This window comes from Mizuhopecten yessoensis, unplaced genomic scaffold, assembly GCF_002113885.1.
Source record: "Mizuhopecten yessoensis strain PY_sf001 unplaced genomic scaffold, ASM211388v2 scaffold10951, whole genome shotgun sequence".
NCBI lineage: Eukaryota > Metazoa > Mollusca > Bivalvia > Pectinida > Pectinidae > Mizuhopecten > Mizuhopecten yessoensis.
Genome location: NW_018408803.1, coordinates 282,472 through 304,270, shown reverse-complemented (window position 1 = coordinate 304,270; position 21,799 = coordinate 282,472). Strand labels below are relative to the sequence as shown.

Genomic DNA, 21,799 nt, shown 5'->3' with positions numbered 1-21,799 from the left:
ACCAGAGTCACGTGCGCAGTTCCCCTACAGGAAAAAGTAGTCAAAGTGTGACTCTTCAGAAAAGGGTATAGTATATATATACATGTACTTTATTTATTTAACAATAATTATGAAACAAGTTATCTCAACTTATATAAATCACTTAGGTCTTAATGTGGGTGGAAACCTGAGTATTCGGAGAAAACTGTCGTGATCAGGCAGGTGACACTATACCTATTCACGTCCGATAGGGAAATCAAACCATGGCGGCCCTGGTGAAAGCAAGTGCGCCATCCAATGCGCCACCCAAATACCGTAAAGGGTAAAGTCATAGTGCCCCTACAGAAAAGGGTGATCATAGTGCCCCTACAGAAAAGGGTAGTCATTATCTGTGGGCCTACAGAAAGGGTAGTCATTGTGATGTTCCTCTATGACAAGAACATGTTGTATGATATTTTAGTGACCTTGACCTTTGTTCTTGACCTTTGTAAAGTTTTGGATTTATGTCAGTTATCATCTTATTACTGCAGTCAAGCTCATGCACCTTTATGAGAAGAACATGTTGTATGACATTTTTGTGACCGTGACCTTTGACATTGACCTCTGTGACCTTGTTAGCACCTTGCAGAACATTTATGAAATAATGAAAAATAAAACAAAAAGAACTTACAATAGTGTTGTGGAAGTTAAAATGTAATGCGGCCAGAGACTTGGATTCAAACCAAGGACTTCGTAATATGGGTGCTCTAGCCAATGGTGCTACGTTACCTGGGTCATTTCCCTGGTGGAGGCATCACAATTCACCGCGATGCACTTCAACCGCGATTATTTATGTTCGATTTGATTCACGATATATTTTTTCCAGATTTTTTGATGCATCATGATCTGAATATTAGTGTATGCCGCTTTATTTGAAATGTCTGTGAGACGTTCAATTTCATTGGCTGATCTCTAAAACCTCAACCAATCGGCTGCGAGGATGCAATTTTCATAAAGCATTCATAACAAAATGGTGGACCACCGTAAGGAAATGAATATATGTGATGCTCCAGCAAGCTTCAAATCAAAAGTGTGGAAACACTGCAGGTTTCCATGTATCGAGGGCTTATATATTTTATTTTGGTACAAATATTGAGATTCGTATCGAATCGTGGGTAAAGTATATCATGACAGCTCTATTTCTCACTGTGTATAGTTATATCCAAAAGGGGAGGTAACTGTATATATAGTTCCATATGAAACTGCTACAGAGGAATTATCAGGTGTTTTTAGGTCTGTCAAGCAAATTTATCTTCTGGCAGTAAATACTGTTGTTCTTTGAAAACAACATCAACAACAACCAAAAAACTAGTTATTGATTTAATTAGTTTTTGTACTGGATTTATAAACATTACTCTAAGCGCTTGAGAGTAATTTTACAAATTATATAGGGTGCTATATAAATGTTGTATATTATTATTATTATTAACATTGATACAATAATGTGGAACCCTGAAATTGAGCATTTTCAACCAGTGAATTGCTAATTCAGTCATCTTTTGTAAGATCTGAGGATTTTCCCTGAAAGAACAGCTCACAAGATGCCATTTAAAAGTGTTATTTTACCCCTAAGATGTACACACATTTTATTAATGGTTTTAGTTCTAAGCGTGTGTAATCTCCCCCATGGAAATTATAATTACCAAAGTAGTTGGCAAGTCTGATGATGAGAAATACATTTCAAATTGATAAATATTCTATAAAACGGGAATATAGTGAAAGAAAATTCAGGAAAAAAATTATTAAAAGAAAGGAGACAAGAAATATTATAAAGATATTAAAAGCCTAATTGTATAGGCTGTTTAATGATGGTTACATCCCGTTCTATTTGACGTAACATAATACACTATCCCTTTTATTAATGACGTTATAACTTGTATCTAGGAGTAGCTATAATTATGTAAAGATTGATAATAAAAGTGCTAATGCTTAACAGATCTTTGGTTTGGTTTGTTTGTGTTTTACGTCCTATTAACAGCTATGGTCATTGAAGGACATGCCAGGTTTTGGTGATGGAGGAAAGCCGGAATTCCCGGAGAAAACCCCTGACCTATGGCTAGTACCTGGCAACTGCCCCGGTCTCGAACCCGCGACCCAGTGGTGGAGGTCTTAAGTGGTAGTAGAATGTCAGAGGACTTAACTACTTGGCCACCGCGGCTCCCTACTTGTTTCTGAATTTTTAACTTTTCATATATCTACCGGACAATATGAGAACTTAATACATTTTAGTATTTATATATAACATATAATAAATTGTAAAATTAAATATATATCCTATCTCATTTTTACTATTGATGAAATAAACCTTTGTGTTTTATCTTTTGTTGCCTGTGAGTCTGTTTGTGGAATAGGATAAAAAAAAAAGTACAGACCTTGGAGAGAGTCTGTTTTCTGACTGCAAAACTTCATATATATATAAAGAAAAAAGAAATTGTATCAAAGAAGGAACAAATGGTCACACCTTTGTTCCTTCTTTGATACAATTTCTTTTTTCTTTCTGAAAAATGAAGTTTTGCAGACAAATAAACTTAGATATGAATTTAATTTAAAAGGAAACAAAATTTCTTTGTATGGAACAATTTCAAACACTAGGAATGTTTGAAGTTTTTAATTTGTGGCCCCCAGCAAAATATTTTTTGATAATTTGTTTGAAATGTTTATCAAAGCCTGCAGAAAAGAATCCATATCAATTTTACTATCGTCAAAATTGATTTTTCCCCTTTGTCTGAAACAATCAAATTTTGCCTTTTGATGTCAAATGTTACTTCAAGTCTCATAGCCTTTTATCTAGAGTGGGGCCAAGCAAATGAAACTTCATTTCAATATCAATGCTTTATTTTGCAGCACAGTTATTATATTTCTTCTAACTTTTCCTCAATAATTAGATAATTTTTAAGAGTTTTGACTGAAGGTTTTCTGTACAGCCATTACTTGGCAGGAGTTTCCCCTGTCATTATGAGTGCCAGGTCCAAACTGCAGCATTATGGCTATATAGCTACTACCTGACAGTGACAACAATCTGAGTCAGGTAAATGTTTATTTTAACACACGGAGGATTGTTGTTTGGTAAAAGTTTTTTGGCTGCAAATTGAACTTTAATTCAGGACAGTCACAGATAATTTTTGCCGAATTGAATTATGACAAACAAATCAAGACCATTATTGCATGTACATATTTACATGTATTTGTAATAAACTTGATTGGTACACGGACCAGAATGACTTCGGTAGCAGCTCAGATCAGTACAGAGGAGTGTCTGTCTATAACTATAGAGCTCAGAGTTTCTGGGTTTTATCATGCCTTCTGACATCTAACATTCTTATTCCCTTAATCCTATAACATCTTGTTCCCTATGCAGTTATGTCTCGTTCCCAATCCTGTTACATCTTTTTCCCCATCCTGTGACATCTTGTTCCCCATCCTGTTATATCTTGTTCCCAATCCTGTTATATCTTGTTCCCCATCCTGTTACATCTTGTTCCCAATCCTGTTACATCTTGTTCCACATCCTGTTACATCTTGGTCCCAATCCTGTTACATGTTGTTCCCCATCCTGTGCCATCTTGTTCCCGCTCCTGTTACATATTGTTCCCCATCCTGTTCCATCTTGTTCCAGCTCCTGTTACATCTTGTTCCCCATCCTGTTACATCTTGTTCCCACTCCTGTTACATCTTGTTCCCCATCCTGTTACATCTTGTTCCCAATCCTGTTACATCTTGTTCCCGCTCCTGTTACATCTTGTTCCCAATCCTGTTACATCTTGTTCCCGCTCCTGTTACATCTTGTTCCCAATCCTGTTACATGTTGTTCCCCATCCTGTGACATCTTGTTCCCGCTCCTGTTACACCTTGTTCCTGCTCCTGTTACATCTTGTTCCCCATCCCGTTACATCTTGTTCCCCATCCTGTTACATCTTGTTCCCGCTCCTGGTACATCTTGTTCCCGCTTTTGTTACATCTTGTTCCCCATCCTGTTACATCTTGTTCCCCATCCTGGTACATCTTGTTCCCATCCTGTTACATCTTGTTCCCTATCCTGTTACACCTTGTTCCCCATTCTGTTATATTCAATGGTCGGGCAAGACATCAAAGCAACGTCTTCATTACTCACAGGACTTATTTTTTTTTCTTTTGTGGATTCAGAAATGGTCAAGGTTATAATTTATCTACCAAGCATCAATATTGACCATAGGTCAGGGCAACATGACAGAAATATATTGATCAGAAAAACATGACGAAGATTACTCTGGTTTGACCAAACAATACATATGAAATAGTTCAGAGTATTATTGATCAAAAGGTCAAGGCAGAAGCAGAGAATTATATCAAAGGATCACAACAGGTTCACCATTCTCCTCCGAGGTTTGACTGATGGCTGCCCATGTGTATTTCTGAAAAAAGAGGTCAAAATCAGGGGAGATAATTCAAGGTTAAACAAATGAATCAGTTGTTTAGTTTGTTTGTGCTTTACGTCCTATTAACAGCTGTATGGTCATTTAAGGACGTGCCAGGTTTTGATGGTGGAGGAAAGCTGGAGTTCCTGGGGAGAAAAATCACCGATCAACGGTCAGTACCTGGCGACTGCCCCAAGTTAAGGCCTTGAACCTGCGACCCAGTGGTGGAGGGCTAGTGGTAGCAGAATTTCAGACGTCGTAACCACTTGGCCACCGCGGCCCCATGAAACAATTGTTCTGTGTCATTATCAAGTACTGCTACACTTGTTAAAAGAAAGTCAAATGTTGACACACAGCATGCCGTCTATCTGAAATAGTTCCTTATTGTTACTGAATTATTCTTCATTTATATATCAAAGGATCACATAAGGTCAAAGTTTACTATATAGGTACATATATATATATGTGTGTGTGTGTTCATGCGAATGGTCACTAGCCAATGGTCAGACAAACGTTTTGTCGTGGTCCAGTCAAATCAGACCACCATGGGAAATCACAGTTGGCCACCAGAGACGAGAAGTCAGCTATATTTATTGATTAACTGGTCAAAAAATGAGCTAAAACGCATAAAGAAGGCTACAAACTCTTCACGAAAATCGAAGACGCAGAAAAATTGCCCATTAGTCAATGTGTGTGTATCACGGTAGGGAGCCGTCGGTCACATACGTGTGTATGATAAAGTCTCTGTATTATGTATCTGTGTGCTAAACATACTTAACAGGGATTAATACAGTGGAGACTCACTAATAGAGCCGAATTCCTGTCCTGTTTAAGGCTGTATGCTGCCTTACTGTGACCAGGGTTAACACCGTGGAGAGTCACTAATAGAGCCAAATTCCTGTCCAGTTTAAGGTTGTATGCTACCTTACTGTGACCAGGGTTAGCACAGTGGAGAATTAATACAGTGGAGACTCACTTATAGAGCCGAATTCCTTTCCTGTTTAAGGCTGTATGCTCCCTTACTGTGACCAGGGTTAACACCGTGGAGAGTCACTAATAGAGCCGCATTTCTGTCCAGTTTAAGGCTGTATGCTCCCTTACTGTGACCAGGGTTAACCCAGTGGAGAGTCACTAATAGAGCCGGATTTCTGTCCATTTTAAGGCTGTATGCTACCTTTCTAAGACCAGGGTTAATACAGTGGAGAGTCACAAATAGAGCCGAATTCCTGTCCAGTTTAAGGTTGTATGCAACCTTACTGTGACCAGGGTTAACACCGTGGAGAGTCACTAATAGAGCCAAATTCATTCCTGTCCAGTTTAAGGCTTTATGTTTCCTTACTGTGACCAGGGTTAACACAGTGGAGGGTCACTAATAGAGACAAATTCCTGTCCTGTTTAAGGCTGTATGCTATCTTACTGTGACCAGGGTTAATACAGTGGAGAGTCACAAATAGAGCCGAATTCCTGTCCAGTTGAAGGCTGTATGCTACCTTACTGTGATCAGGGTTAACACAGTGGAGGGTCACTAATAGAGACAAATTCCTGTCCAGCTTAAGGCTGTATGTTACCTTACTGTGACCAGGGTTAGCACAGTGGCGAGTCACTACTGAGCCAAATTCCTGTCCCGTTTAAGGCTGTATGTTACTTTACTGTGACCAGGGTTAACACAGTGGAGGGTCACTAATAGAGACAAATTCCTGTCCAGCTTAAGGCTGTATGTTACCTTACTGAGACCAGGGTTAACACAGTGGACAGTCACTAATAGAGACAAATTCCGGTTCAGTTTAAGGCTGTATGCTACCTTGCTGTGAGCAGTGTTAGCACAGTGGAGAGTCACTCATGAGCCAAATTCCTGTCCTGTTTAAGGCTGGATGCTACCTTACTGTGACCAGGGTTAATACCGTGGAGAGTCACTAATAGAGCCGCATTTCTGTCCAGTTTAAGGCTGTATGCTCCCTTACTGTGACCAGGGTTAACGCAGTGGAGAGTCACTAATAGAGCCTAATTCCTGTCCAGTTTAAGGCTGTATGCTACCTTGCTGTGAGCAGTGTTAGCACAGTGGAGAGTCACTCATGAGCCAACTTCCTGTCCAGTTTAAGGCTGTATGCTCCCTTACTGTGACCAGGGTTAACCCAGTGGAGAGTCACTAATAGAGCCAAATTCCTATCCAGTTTAAGGCTGTATGCAAGCTTACTGTGACCAGGGTTAATACCGTGGAGAGTCACTAATAGAGACAAATTCCTGTCCAGCTTAAGGCTGTATGTTACCTTACTATGACCAGGGTTAACACAGTGGAGAGTCCCTAATAGAGACAAATTCCTGTCCAGCTTAAGGCTGTATGTTACCTTACTATGACCAGGGTTAGCACAGTGGAGAATTAATACAGTGGAGACTCACTAATAGAGCCGCATTCCTGTCCTGTTTAAGGCTGTATGTTACCTTACTGAGACCAGGGTTAACACAGTGGAGAGTCCCTAATAGAGACAAATTCCTGTCCTGTTTAATGCTGTATGCTACCTTACTGTGACAAGGGTTAACACAGTGGAGAGTCCCTAATAGAGACAAATTCCTGTCCTGTTTAATGCTGTATGCTACCTTACTGTGACAAGGGTTAACACAGTGGAGAGTCCCTAATAGAGACAAATTCCTGTCCTGTTTAAGGCTGTATGTTACCTTACTATGACCAGGGTTAGCACAGTGGAGAATTAATACAGTGGAGACTCACTTATAGAGCCGAATTCCTTTCCTGTTTAAGGCTGTATGCTCCCTTACTGTGACCAGGGTTAACCCAGTGGAGAGTCACTAATAGAGACCAATTCCTGTCAAGTCTACCCCTGACATAATTTTTGTTATTTTCATATTCAGGACATCAAACTAATGTAATCTAAACCAGATATGGTTTTAAAAAAGTCAAATAGAAAAAAACATACTTAACAGGGATTAATACAGAGGAGACTCACTAATAGAGCCGCATTCCTGTCCTGTTTAAGGCTATATTTTACCTTACTGTGACCAGGGTTAACGCAGTGGAGAGTCACTAATAGAGCCGGATTTCTGTCCAGTTTAAGGCTGTATGTTACTTTACTGTGACCAGGGTTAACACCGTGGAGAGTCACTAATAGAGACAAATTCCTGTCCAGTCTACCCCTGACATAATTTTTGTGATTTTCATATTCAGGACATCAAACTGATGTAATCTAAACCAGATATGGTTTTAAAAAAGTCAAATAGAAAAAAAAATATGCTAAAACCCTTCATTTCACCATTATGGTTAAAGTGAAGCGCCCGGCTGCCCCACCCTAAATTTGTCTACCCCAGACTTAAGTTTTGTCATTTCAGATAGAATACATCAAATTGATATAAACTTTAAAAAAATGAATGGAAAAAAGTTGTCAGAATAGAAATCGTTGGAACCCTTCATTTCACCATGGGGCGGTTCATATTACCATAATGGTAAAATGAACCGTGGTTCATTTCAACATGGCCTTCATATTACCAATACTACACCGACATTCAGTAATAATTGATGGTATCAGTAAACCTTGAATTCATTTCTTGTTTAAAAAGGAACAATTGTAGGACTTTACATGTTTTGAGCACAGTTTTATCTTTATAAAAACAGTACTGGTAAAAATGACAAGGGGGAATAGATATTTTAGAAAATTAAGCATATTTTAACAAATATATGGAAGAAACTGTCAACAGAATCTCACATATTTATTTTCATATCAATTTGTATTCCATAATACAAAGATAAAGCCCAAAAGAAAATAAAAGCTAAAAAAAAAGGAAGATTTAAAAAAAAAACAAAAAAACATTTACCATTCGTTTTTTAGAAGAGTTATCCCCCTTTTTATATATAATTGGTCACAGCACTTGTGAACAGTCAGTGTCTGCATCAGAGTGAAAATGAACTGTTGTGTTAATTCTCTAAACTGAAAGGATATTATTCTCAGAAAAGTGTTCTGGATATGATAGGCCTATGACAGGACCCTAAAATTGAGGTAGGATTTTGTAAAATTCAGTCGTAATATCGAATAGTGTAGGTTATGTTGTGTATATGAACTACTCTGTGCCAAATATTACTGTCAATCAATGTATAAGTCTGTTTATACACAGTGCCAATTAATGCTAAAATGGTGGCTTTTCAAATATGGACCATAAATGTCTTGCATTTCGTTTGAGACAAAATTGAATTACGTAAGAATTTATTGTAGTCTTGAAAATTGACATTTTTTTTTTTTATACATGGCCAAATTGGCAAATAACGGTATGAAATATCAGGTCTTTCTTTTATTGCATTCCTTCAACAACCGACTACAGGCTGGAGGGAAAATATTTTATCTTGATCTAATTAGAGCGGGGGTTGTTTGTTTAATAGTGTTGTGGGATTTTCAGTGCTTTCCAAATATTGATTAATAAATCGATAATCAATACACACAGTTTTGATTAGGAAAATACTATAATCATACTCATATTAGCATTCCATTGTTTCTATGCATTGACAATAATTTTCAAGTCACAATTTTTATTTTTAGCGCTAGGCCGAGTGTTACGATGGTTTTTAGCATGCTGTTATCATGATCTGGCACTTTTGTATAAGCAGCAATAGTGCTATAAAGTATATTTATCGCTAAAATGATTACAGCATGCTATAAAGAGGAGCATCTTTTTCAAGACAATATGATTTCTATGTACGATATAGGGAGTAAATTCTTTAGCATATTTCCTACAAGCTTCAGCAAATATATCTTCATGCCAAAAGGTTATTTGTCTCATCAGATATGTTTTCAACAAGAAAGTCAAATAATTAAGGTAAAATATACGATGTCAGTGCAATGATATTATATCACACAGAAAAATGAAGTTATAAAAACGTAAAACGTCAGCTGGGGATGAAGAAAAAATATTAAGTAGTAATGGAAAAAAATAATCAATCAAAAATTCATTAGAATACATGATATTCAAATCCTGTTAATTGAAATTTCAGAACAAGTATTCCACTATAAAACTACTACCACGATAAAACGTATGTAGCGCTGAAATGAATTGAGTAGTGTTAATGAGAGTTCAATCAAAGAAATTGTATACAGTGCTTTCAAGAATTCCTTTATTGACAAAGAATCGAATGATTCATTGGATTTTGTAGAGTACGATTTTTTAGGTGGTAGTGGTTAAGTGAAAGAGTAAATAGTGGTAATTATGTGTGTCACTCGCACAGTCGTATCCCATACTGCCGTGTCCGTGTCGTTCAAATTCCATTGTTGTGTATTATGTAAATATTGATGTCCGTGTACATACACCAGGACCAGTTCCCAGGGTTAAATAGTGACAAGCATTGTTAGCTTAACAACACATCCAGGTAAAATTTTAATAATTTATATTTCATAATTATTCAAATTAAAAGCAATATATATATGTTTATTGGATTGAAAAATTATTACATACAGATCATTGGCACAAAAATAAGCAAATAAGATATATTTTTGCACAAATAAAAAAAAAAAAAATAGAAATGAAAATGTATCAGGAAGCTAACAGTTAATTGGATTCAAAACATTAACATCAACCTAACCCAAATCCTTCCTGTTTAATTATACTGGGCCAGTAATAGATTAAAATTTGTAAAAAAATGCATGCATATATGATTTAATTTGCAGACAAAAATTGAACAAACATTATTGTCAGTAGAATTCCAAGATATTTCTGAAATATCTCTCTGTTGAAATTTATTTCAAAACTCAGTTTTATCATACTTTTGAAAAATAAAAAATAAAAGTCATCAACAAAAATTTAAAAAATTCAATTTTTGAGAAATATGATTTGAAAATATTTGGTACATTGAATTATTTCTCCTTTAACATCAATTACTCACAAATATTTCATATATTTCAATAGTACAAAGAAGTTTGTTTATTCAATGTATGAAGGGCGTATTACATACATGTATGTACCGCTTCCTGGTAACGTTATTGTTAACATGTTTGTGAGTGTCATTATTGCTATTGAAATATCATTCGCCTCCAGTTTTTGTAACAAAAATATCAGTGCTGTCAAGTTATGTTTGTTTATATAAATATCGGTTGATATCAATGTTCGTTATATAATGTCAGTCCCTGTCACTGATTATAATGAAAATATCGGTTGATATCAATGTTCGTTATATAATGTCAGTCCCTGTCACTGTTTGTTTTGGCAATATTCTTCATATTCTGTGAAAACAATTATTGACACTTTCAATAGCTAGAGGGTTTTCGATAAATTCTTACTAAAATGTAAAGTTTCATAGTCATAGGGAAGTCGCCATGTAACTTTCATTGATATCTGGAGAATGAAATTGGATACAGACACAGATACGAGACAAATATTCTTTTACATTGCTAGCTCAAATGTTTAACATAAAACCGCCATTAATCACACACTCAGCAGGTCACCTGCAAATAACCCTTGGCTGATATGGCTTGCATAGATTGTAGTATAATTTCTTCATATCCTGCATATATTTGCACTGCTCATGCTAACATTAAATTGTATTAAAGTCACCTTCAGACTTGACAGGTAATGTCAGACTATCCAGGAGTCAGATAAGACAGGTTGTCAGAATAATATATGGTCATATAAGACAGATTGTCAGAATAATCTGTGGTCAGATAAGACAGGTTTTCAGAATACTCTGTGGTCAGATAAGACAGGTTGTCAGAATAATCAGGGGTCAGATATAACATAGGGTGTCAGAATACTCAGGGGTCATACTAGACAGCATGTCAGACTAGATGTGTTTCAATGTAATATGTTTTAGTGAATAAGTGAATTGCAGCATGCAACGTACTCTTTCAGCAAATAAAATACCGTTACGTACCTTAACTCTGCATGCAGACTGATATACTCATGTTTCCAGGTCTAAGGATTCAATTGTTTTAATCAAAAACTCGTATTACTGTAGAGCGACACTTTTTATTGATTTTTTCCGTGCGGAACAGTTTTCCAATAAGGGATCCCAAAGTGATCTGATTTGCCATAATAACTTTTAGGATAGTTCTAGTAATGTAACGTGGTTAGTTCGTCTCCTCCAGGGGCTGATCATATATAGGTCATGGACCTCATAAAACTGGATATACCGTCGTTTGTTATAATTAGCAGTGACCTATTTACAAGTTAAGTTCGGCTATGAAGGACTCGAGAGGATGATTTCAGCCAAGCTTATATAAATATGTAATACAAAAAATACTCAGGGGGATTTGATGTTTACAAATTAGCCATTAGTGAGAATATCACTTATCAACAAGCTGAAAGACGTAGAGATTTTGAAACCAACGATAATTGTAGTCCATTGAGTTAGACTGGAATCAGCTTTACTCTTCCTCGGATAGTTGTGTCACACCTTCCCTTGTGTGAGATTGATAGAATTATTTCACCCCCTTGAGGGTGAGATAGAGGAATCTCAACCCGAGGGGGAAGATTCTGAGGTTGCCAAACACAAGGCTTTGCCGAGTGTTTGTCAATTTTCCCCGAGGGTTGAGATTCTCCTATCTGATCCCCAAGGGGATGAATGATTCTTTTTCTCTTACACTGTTCACCAATATGTATATACAAAATGTAATGTGAACGTTGCAGGCTAAATTCAGGCTTGACGTGACATCATGTTGATGGAGTGTCAACGTGACGTCATACCATTGTGTTATAAATAGGGGAATCCCCCCGTCTCACCCCTAGGGCGAGACAAGGATATCTCACACCGGTAAAAGCGGCGGATACACCAGGGTAAGAGAATAATAGAAACTTTCACCCCCTTTGGGATAGGACAGAGGAATCTCAACTTTTGTATAACGTTAAACAAACAGGTGGCCCCGAAACGCTACCATTGCATAATATATGAAATGTGGTCAACAGGCTTATAGAGAAAAAGAATCATTCAACTACTTAGAAGTGAGATGGGGATCTCAACCCTCGGGGAATACATTTTGAATGACCAAACACTTGGCAAGCCATGTGTTTGGCAAATCTTCTCCTTTAGGTTGTAATCCCCTTATAAAAATCACTCCCGAAGGGACGAAAAATTATATCATGTTTTCTTCTGTCCGTTTGTCTGACGGTCTGTAGATAGTCAATTTGGCAATAAATTGAGGGAAACGTATAAATGAATTCTTAAGATAAAGGAAAAACAAACCATGAAATATATTGGTGGTAAGCTAGCTAGGGGCATTATATATATAGGGGTCTTATTGTATACAATTAAAATATATTTGTTATTTCGTTTCCTTATTTACGAAAACGTATCTGCCAGTTAGGATTTAAAACAATTGGGCCTTTTTTAATTGTAAAACTGAGTGAGTGACTTCATCCCATTTTTACTATGTTAATTCTTTATCCATTATATATAATGCCACCCATTTCATTTGCCAACTCATTTACCGCCAACATAATGTCCTCTTTCTAATTCAATTTATCACCAAACTCCTATAATGACAAACTTTCCCTGAACACATTTTTGGCAGTATAGAGCAGTTTTTTAAATGATCATTAAACTATGATTTTTTTTATTAAAAGTGGCTTTGTAGTGTTGTTCTCATAAAATGAATTAAGAAAATACATGAAATATTTCTTAAAAGTTAATTTCCAGATTTCTGAACTGTCCAGTGTGAGACTTAAGTGGTGTGTAGTATATTTGTATGATAAGGTTATAATAAGACATTATCAAAGGTTTGAGAATTTGCAAATGGTGGAAAATCTTAAATTAGGCCTTAATTTTACTTAAGAAAGCCACAGAAAGGGGTCCTAATTAAAAAGCTTTTAATTTCAGAACAAATTTCTTGCTCGAACCCTGCAATCCCAGTTAGCTATTAGGTCTGTAGTAATTTTATCCATTTGAACTCATTTATGTTGGCAGGGGTACAAATCGTATTCAATTTCATATCTAGAGTACATACTGTAAGTTACTGGAATGGTACGTCTGAAAAATTCTAGGTCCCCGGTTGGTAGACATTGGTTTGAAATCTGGCATTGAGGGCAACAGTGTTAGAAGGATCTAAGAAAGTGGAAATAATTTTATGGATGTTGAAGCAGCTCTTCGTAAAATGATTGTAATTTGAGTCATGTTATTTAATTAATTGACATGAAAAATAAAAAGATTCAGTAATGAACAGAAGTCTTTCACTCGCCAGACCCCCGAGGTGAAAAAGGACATTCATTTTGTCAAATACGGTAATCAATACAAACGAATGTGGTCTCTGTACATTCCGATAGACGTTCTGTGTTTTTTTAGAATATGTAACTTTATATGAGTCTTTTTTGACCTGTGGGTTTTTTATAGCAATAACTCTCCAAGGCTTTACAATATAGAGGCCATCATACCTGACCCTTCCGTCTGGTGATAGATATGGTGGGCCATACCTATTTGCACTATTAAGAACACCTGCCCCAGAAATGCCTTTAGGAAAAGACGTCCTTTAGTCGGACAGAGAGGGTCAGTAAGTCACTCACGCCTCCAAACTAAACATTTAAAAAAGAATTGATTACAGTTTGTATATCAACTTTCCTAAAATCTTTTGAGAAAACAAAACATTTCTTATTGAACTTTTTTTTATGCCGATACGGAAGCTACACAAGAACGTGTTGAAATTGTCAAGGCTGATTTGGATACCACCTATATGCCACTGCAGGTAAAACTCTAGAGAGCCCCTGTTTTCCCGTAAATACATGAGTAACCTCCCCTTCATTTCATTTTGGACATAACTTTATATGTAGCACAACTGGGCCATTATCTGATACTATATATACCATTGATCCGGGAGCTTTAAGTTAGTTAGAGGAACACTCAAGGTGTATAGCACTCTGAGGTCTATGGTTTTTATTCTTGTATTATATTTTACTTATCCACTCAGCACACTGTTGTTGACTATATTTCGTTTATTGAATCTTTGGATCTTTAACATTATTTTTGCATTAAAGTCCCAGAAGGTATGGTTTTCCTTTCAGAAATGATTCATCAAAACTACAGTCATGCTGGGAAACAGTTTCCAAAGCCTAGTTACGGTTTGTCAGTGCTGTTATAATGGGGATCTTTATGACAGTTAATGATGTCGATCGTGCATGGTTTTTTTTCAGGACCAGAAATGAGTTTCCTTCAACGGAACAACGATAGATATCAATAAATATTGATGAAAAAAGAAATAAAAATTGTAATATTCAAAAAAATACAAGTTTGATTTGTAACATACTAAAAATAAAGTTACAGCATGATTTCTACCTGGAATACAAGCTAGGCCTGTTTTTGAGGATGGCATGTTTTCAAAACTGGCTTATTTTCAAGATTGGCTTGAATGCAAGGAATCCAAAGCTACCTTTTAAGGCTGGGCAATTTTAGAATCAGGCACTGTAAGGTATTAAGGTAGAAAATACATTTTGGTAAGTGAATTGGTAAAATTTCTTATTATTTGCCTGCAGCATATTGTCTGGGATATATGTCCCAGATTCAAGTTCTGCAAATGGTGAGATAATTTGATACCTTCATGTTTCAGGGAAATATATCAAAAACGTTGCTCCCTAAGTCATGGAACATGTAATTGGTGGAGCCGTGATTATCAATATGTATCGTATTGTGATACTTTCTTGTGTATCGTATCAAATTGTTTTGTGTGCCTGTATCATGATACACTAACAGCACATCAATTGTCAATCAATTTTACATCAAATCCAAAAAAGTGTACTTTATTTTTTTAATCCTTCAGTTTTGAGATGTGGTCCACTGTGTGCAGTCATACCCAAAAGTACTAGAAAATCATACAGAAACATATTTCCATAGTATTTACTATTGAAGTCTACGACAAAACCCCGTAAATCCTGCACTCAATCATAATATTAAGTTTACCTTTTAAACAGATATTTGCATCGTGCTAGATTTCGTAAGCTGTGCTCTTTTCCGTCATATATTTTGTAAAATAGAGACAGATTCGTAAACACATCTGATCTGATTTGTTTGATAAAAGTTTGGTTTGAAGATTAAATTTTATCCTCACTAAGCTACGATACCAACAATGATAGATTGACAACCAGTGCTGTACGCGCCATGTTGGTTTTTGCGACATTTGATGCATTAGGTTTCGTTTCTACTAAAACAATCTGACACCCATTTGGACTTTCGGTAACGATTATGGAGGATAAATGGTCGAAAGGTCACACAACCAAATCTGTTAACGGGCGATGAAAGATTTATGAGGTGCAGGTCGTAGACAAAATAACAATGCTTCAGACATTCCAGCATTCTGATTGGTCAAACTTTCGGCAGCCTGTTTAAATCATTTTTTTTTTAGCATGCTGAACTTCATATTTGACTGGTAGAGTCACAGACCAGAAAGCTGCAATTTCATCTTCCATTTACGATAATATTTATTTCAAAACGTTTTTCTTAACCCTTTTACCCCTGCAGACCATAATGGACTATTCCAGATCAATGCACAGTAGAGTCTACTTAAGTTACACAGGGCTAAAAGGGTTAAGTTATTATTACTCCTTTTTATTTTGAACAAAGTGAAGATGTTATTTTGGCAATGTTTTATCCTCAAAGTCATGTTCAGAAATGGTTAGAATTGTTTTCCTACAATAATCGGCCTGTTTCAAACTGTGAACTTTTACAATTTTTAGAAAGACACTAAAATGTTCTGGTAAGATTAGAGGAAGGAGGAAGCTCAGTGTCAAGTATAATTACGATCCTAATGTGTTTACATTTGTTTACAGCTTTCAGGACTGCAATTTAATTGTCTAAGTGGAATTCACAAAGCTAGAATCCGAAATCTAAAGCAATTTCTCCTCGGAGCTATTAAACGTAATTAAACATGGCATCAAGTACCTATCTGTCACCAGAATCAAATTGCTTTGCAGGGATTTGAAGTACATTTTTCCTAATTTTATAACTGAAAAGAACTTTTATTTCAATTTAATAGTGCAGGGAAAATGTTTTAGAGCATCTTGAATTTACTGTGTTCCAAAACTCTTGGATTGAACAGAATTAGTTTATAGACACAATTTCAAGCCAAAGAGTCAGATGGAAAAGTTGGCGTCAGAGATTGAATGGACCTAGATTGGTCAAGGTCACAAATTAGGGGTTGAATAGAAGGTCACAAGATGTCAGGGTCAAAGTCAGAGGTTGGGATGGGGTTGTTGTTATGGAAACCAAGACTACAATTGAAAGCTAGGTCAAAGGTCATAGTTTGATTTCTGTTCAGCGATACATTTAGAAGGTATTTCAATTGAAATTTAAATCAGTTGTTTACAAAGCTTGCATTTTTACCAGAATGTGTCACCCTTTTATAAATATAACCTTTAAAAGTATATTATGATACATTTGTTAATATATCTGTTTGTAAATCCATTTTAATTATCAACACACATGTTGTGATAATTTGGAAAAAGAATTGTTTTTGTCTTTGGTTTANCAAGCCCCTCCCCAAACCCCCGCCCGCCCTGTACACACCTATATATTCAGCATCTCCTCCCTCACACCTGGACAAGTACCAACCAAACTAGGTGGCTCACAACTAGACATCTAGCCTATAGCTTGTACAGCATCACAGCTGCTGGAGCTGACATCTGTCATTCCCACAAATTCAGTCATGTATACACATATCACTGTAATTAATGTCAATGGCAATTGGGACAGCAATACAGTGTAGGGGTCTGTTTCAGAATGAAATTAACGCTGAATGTCAGAAAACCAAAATACCAACCAGTAATTAACATTGAAATATAGGTTATTAAGATTTCTCGATCCATAAAAGGCTGAAATTGGCAACAGTGGGAATATTTTTGGAAAACTGAGAGGGAAAGAAGAGAAGATAATTAATGGAAAATAAAAACAAAAAATAGAAATGAGTATTTATCAAAATGTGAATAAGAATATGATGGAAATAAATCAAATTATAGGATGGGTAATGAAAGGAAAGAGCAGATTTAAGAGAAAGAAGGCAAGCTTAAGAAAATTCAGGAGATGATTGAGTGAAAAAAAGGTTTCGGTTGATGTAGAAACTATTAGCTAAGAGCACGTTAGATTATAAGACAAAGAGGGAAGAAGTGAAGTCTGTGGAACAGCAGTAGGATTGGAGCTTAAATCACTGTGTTTATCTATCATTACGATGTATTCACACGAAGGTATTGGATTTCTAATAGGTTCCAGCTCTTGGTAAGGTAACCTGGTTATATAGTGGGCCGCACTCCGGGCATGACAACAAACGAAGCAGCTTGTGTCGCGGGACTCCTAGATTATCTATAAACTACCAGTTGTTGGTTGACTGTGAACGTACCGTCCTGACAGCTGCCCGAAACATTGAAATTTATTATGTGTATTTAATTTGATTCAAATTTAAAGCCAATGACATGATTTTAGCGAAAATCTGGCTACTGTGAAAAAGACAGTCATTATACACAGCTGCTTCAAATCTATTGTTTTTTTTTATAATTCATCATCGTTCAAACTGCGTCATACACGGCTCATATACATGATATTTGTTCATGATCAAAGGAAGAAAAATGAAATTTTATTTCTGAAGTTGGAGTGCGTGAAATTTGATCCTGGGACATACAGGACAATGCACTGTTTTATTAATATGTACGATACTGACGGTGCGTTTCATTACTGCGGTGATATTATTGACGTTGTGTTTATATTTTCCTGTAGGCGGTAGACTCATCCACTCAGGGATCCACGGACTCCAGCCCAACATATGAAAGGGAATTTATTGGGTAAGTACAAATATATATTATTCTCATACATATATTTCCTAGCTATAGGTAGTCAAATAAAATATTCATAGTATTTGTGACATTAAGCTTAATGAGACACTGGCTGTGATTGGTTAATGAGGCCTGTTGATTTAGATAAAAACATATTTCAAAGGTGTGACGTTTAGAATTTTTTTTTCTTTAAAACTACTTCTGCACTTGGTTTTGCGAGTGTGCATCTAATTTATATTCAAATTGTTAAATAGCTGTGCTTTGTTCCATAAATCAACAGTTCTCGGTGTAAATGAAAATTTTCTAATATTTAATCTTGATTGGATTTGTCAATTTCAAAGTTGTGTAGATGAACTTTCCCTGACATTCATAATTCTCGGAAAAAGTTCAGTGGTTCTAAAACAAACGTTAATTCAAAGATTACCGGCAGGTTAAATATATATCATTATAATTGTCACTACTGTAAAGTAATTGTTTCACCGTCCTTTTCAAATTTTTTAATTAGTATGACATAAAAATCAAATGTTGCGATGCATTTTACAGAATTGTTTAAAAACGGAAATAAAAATAGAAAACAGAAAATGCAGGGGTCAAGCCCACGACCATTAATACATTGCGAACCCCACACTTTATCAAGGTTGTCATTCAGGGATTGTACTGCGCAACATCAAAATGAGTGAGATTTGTTGGCTGCAAGCTTGCTTCAAGCTCCCTCATAAGGAGGAAGACTCCCTCATTTTAACCAAAATTTACCAATCTCCCTCGAAACTCCTTCATTCAAGTCCAAACTCACACAAACTCAAAATCTACATCCTGTGGTCAAATGATCTCCTAGTTACTGCAGGGTGTGTATATAATGATCATAACAGGTGTGTCTGAATCAAATGAATGCTTTCTGGGGTTATTTTAAAGTGTAGAAAGGGAAAGATAAATTGAGCAAAGCTGTTTCATTCGCATTTCACGCTCTTACTCCCACATTAGAAATGTGGAATGGGGGGTGGGGGGTGGGGGAGATCTCCCTCATTGGAGATTTCAGAGAGCATAGCCTATATACAAGCAATAAACATTGACAGATACATGACCTTATAAGGGAACCTTCTCTAAACAAAAAAGTGTTTTGGTTGATTGTTTTGTCTTCTATATTCTATAAGAGAATACTTTAAGGCTACATTCGCGTATCCCGGTTGAAACGGAACGTGTGGCGCAGAAACTTTCCACGATAAATGAACGCACTTGGACCATTCTATAAGCAGAGCTAAAAATGCACAGTTTCAAGAATATTTTGCCCTTCTTTCATCCACTAAATTACATAAGGTATCTTAAAAACTACATGTGGAGTGACATCGTTTTAGAAAGGAATAACGCAAACTAGCCATAGTCAGCATTTCAGTTTTGGTCAGGTACATCTGGACCCCTCAATCTACACGTGCCAAATTTTCCTGAGGTCAGTCTCGGTCCAGATCTGTGCCTGTCGTTTTCTTTACAGGTTCAACCGGTTCAACTTTTTCAACCGGATACGCAAATGTCCCCTAAGTTAAAACAAACCGTCTCTAGAACTTTTCTTTGTAAGTTTAATTGACGCAGTATGTGGTGATGTTTTCATGCTACTTTAAATCTGTAACATGTATCTGCATCACAAAGCGTCAGACACTGAAATTAACATGTGTAATGTCCAGCATTAAACCTTATCTGAATGTTTAGATGGTGACAAATAAAGGAATTCAATATTTATACATCGAATATCATATCATGTTGATTTTATTATTTCTAAGGGAGATAAATCAAACAGATCACCATCATAACTTGTTACTTTAATGTGCATCTTTAAAAACTTTATTTTTTTTTAAATTTTCCACTTTGGCAAGTATTCAAGTTTTCAAGATTGTTTTCAAGGACAGACCAATTCACAATGTCTCATTCCTAAGGTCTGGTGCCATTTCCAGGAAACCTATTTGGAAGAGTGGTGATTTATTGCGAAAAACGTGTGGGCACCTATAATTTAGCAGTTGTGTCTCAGACAAGCCATCAATAAGCTTCCTGACTTTCGCAGAGTTTTTGTGGATATATAGATATATTAAAAAACCCAATGTTGACTTATCCCCAAGGCATCTTTTCCAGCTGCTCTTTACATGTATATTAAGTTTGTGACTCGATCTCCTGGTCAGCTTGTGCCTTATGTATCACCCATAGTTCATCAACATCGCCATCTATTTGACTTCTTCTCCGAAGTGCACTGCACCAATTTCAACCAAATGTGGTAGGAGTGGAGGTAGTGTGAAAGCAAGATGGCAGGGGGTGGGGGGGGGAGGGGAATTTGGAATGAACATCAGAAGCTATTCAAATGGGTGGTCAGATGGTGCAGAGGCCATGGGTATAGGGCAAATAATTTCCTATATTTAGTTGTCAAGAACCTCTCTTTAAGCAGCTTGATTGTTTGTGGGATGTTGTTGTCACGTGTTCTTTGATCATATCATGATTACCAAGTGAGATTTTCCAATGTTATGCTACAGGCTCCCAATGTTTGTATCAGGCCATAATATTAGTACCCACAGACAGTGATGGCAGAGCCAGTGATCGGGATGAAAGCTCGTTAAAGGCATATACCAACAGTCCATCACATTTATATAGCTACTAGCATCCCAGGTACAATGAGTATCTGTGTGCATGGCAGAGTTCATACGAATCAATTGTACCAGAGTTATAGTTATATATACTGAAAGGAACTTTGTGTCTCCGACCCCTAGAGTTTAATAACTTTGTCTGAAAACTCTTTTTATGCTTCCATCATTTACGTAGGGCAAAAATGTTACTCTTATCCATTTTGTCTTATTGTTACTCGTTTAGATTCTATATCGTTGCTCTAGTGCCTTCATTTCTTGACAGAATTTGATCAAACTTTATACAAATGTACATCAGATGAGTTTTGTGTTTTAGGGGCCGGCCGGTTCTAAAGGTTTAACGGCCTGGAGGTCACAGTTTCTATTTATAGAAATGTTTCAACCATTTCAGTGACAATTCATTCCAGTAATCAAACTTTATACAAATATCAAGCATGCGAAAAGGTCGAGGTGATTTAGGTAACAACTGTTATTTGTGGAAATTTGTCCAAAAATAACTCAAGTTTGTGTATATTGGATCAGGGGCATTCTTGTCCTAGACATTTTCTAGTTTAACATATTTATGCTGTAAAAGGAACATAAACTTTAGAGTTTCTTGAAATTCTGTTTGACCTTTCAGACCGGTATGCAATTCAAGGTCTATTCGGCTCTTTGTGAAATTTCTCAAATAATAAACTTTATTATGGTGTACAACTAAAGACTTCTGAAGATTTTTATTTTGAAAGCTTAACAGATTGAATCTGTTAAGCTGCCAAAATAAAAATCAATGACTCGTATTTCTTAGACTGATACTGTCGCTGGGGGATGGAAATTAACATTTCTGGAAAATAGTCAAAATGAATTGATTACATATATGTATTATTCAAAAGCATCATCTTTGCAAACCACTGTATTATTAGCGAATGAGTTTAGGCCATATAATCGACATATAGTCATAGACAGATCTATAACCTGGGGTTGGAAACACAGCCCTCCCCCCCCCCTCCTCCCATTCAAACACATGTATACACACAAATACATTTTAAGGGAAACCAGTCTTGTCTT

The 21,799-nt window shown here is 36.3% G+C and overlaps 1 protein-coding gene across 1 annotated transcript in view; it reads left to right on the top strand.

Moving 5' to 3' along the window:
- The window catches only part of LOC110464021 (E3 ubiquitin-protein ligase RGLG4-like), a 50,086-nt gene that overhangs the window by 14,841 nt on the left and 13,446 nt on the right, over positions 1–21,799 (top strand). The window contains exon 2 of the mRNA XM_021519029.1: positions 18,082–18,146. Coding sequence (XP_021374704.1) covers positions 18,128–18,146 — 19 coding nt within the window. The 5' untranslated portion in view covers positions 18,082–18,127. The remainder of the gene's footprint in view (positions 1–18,081; positions 18,147–21,799) is intronic.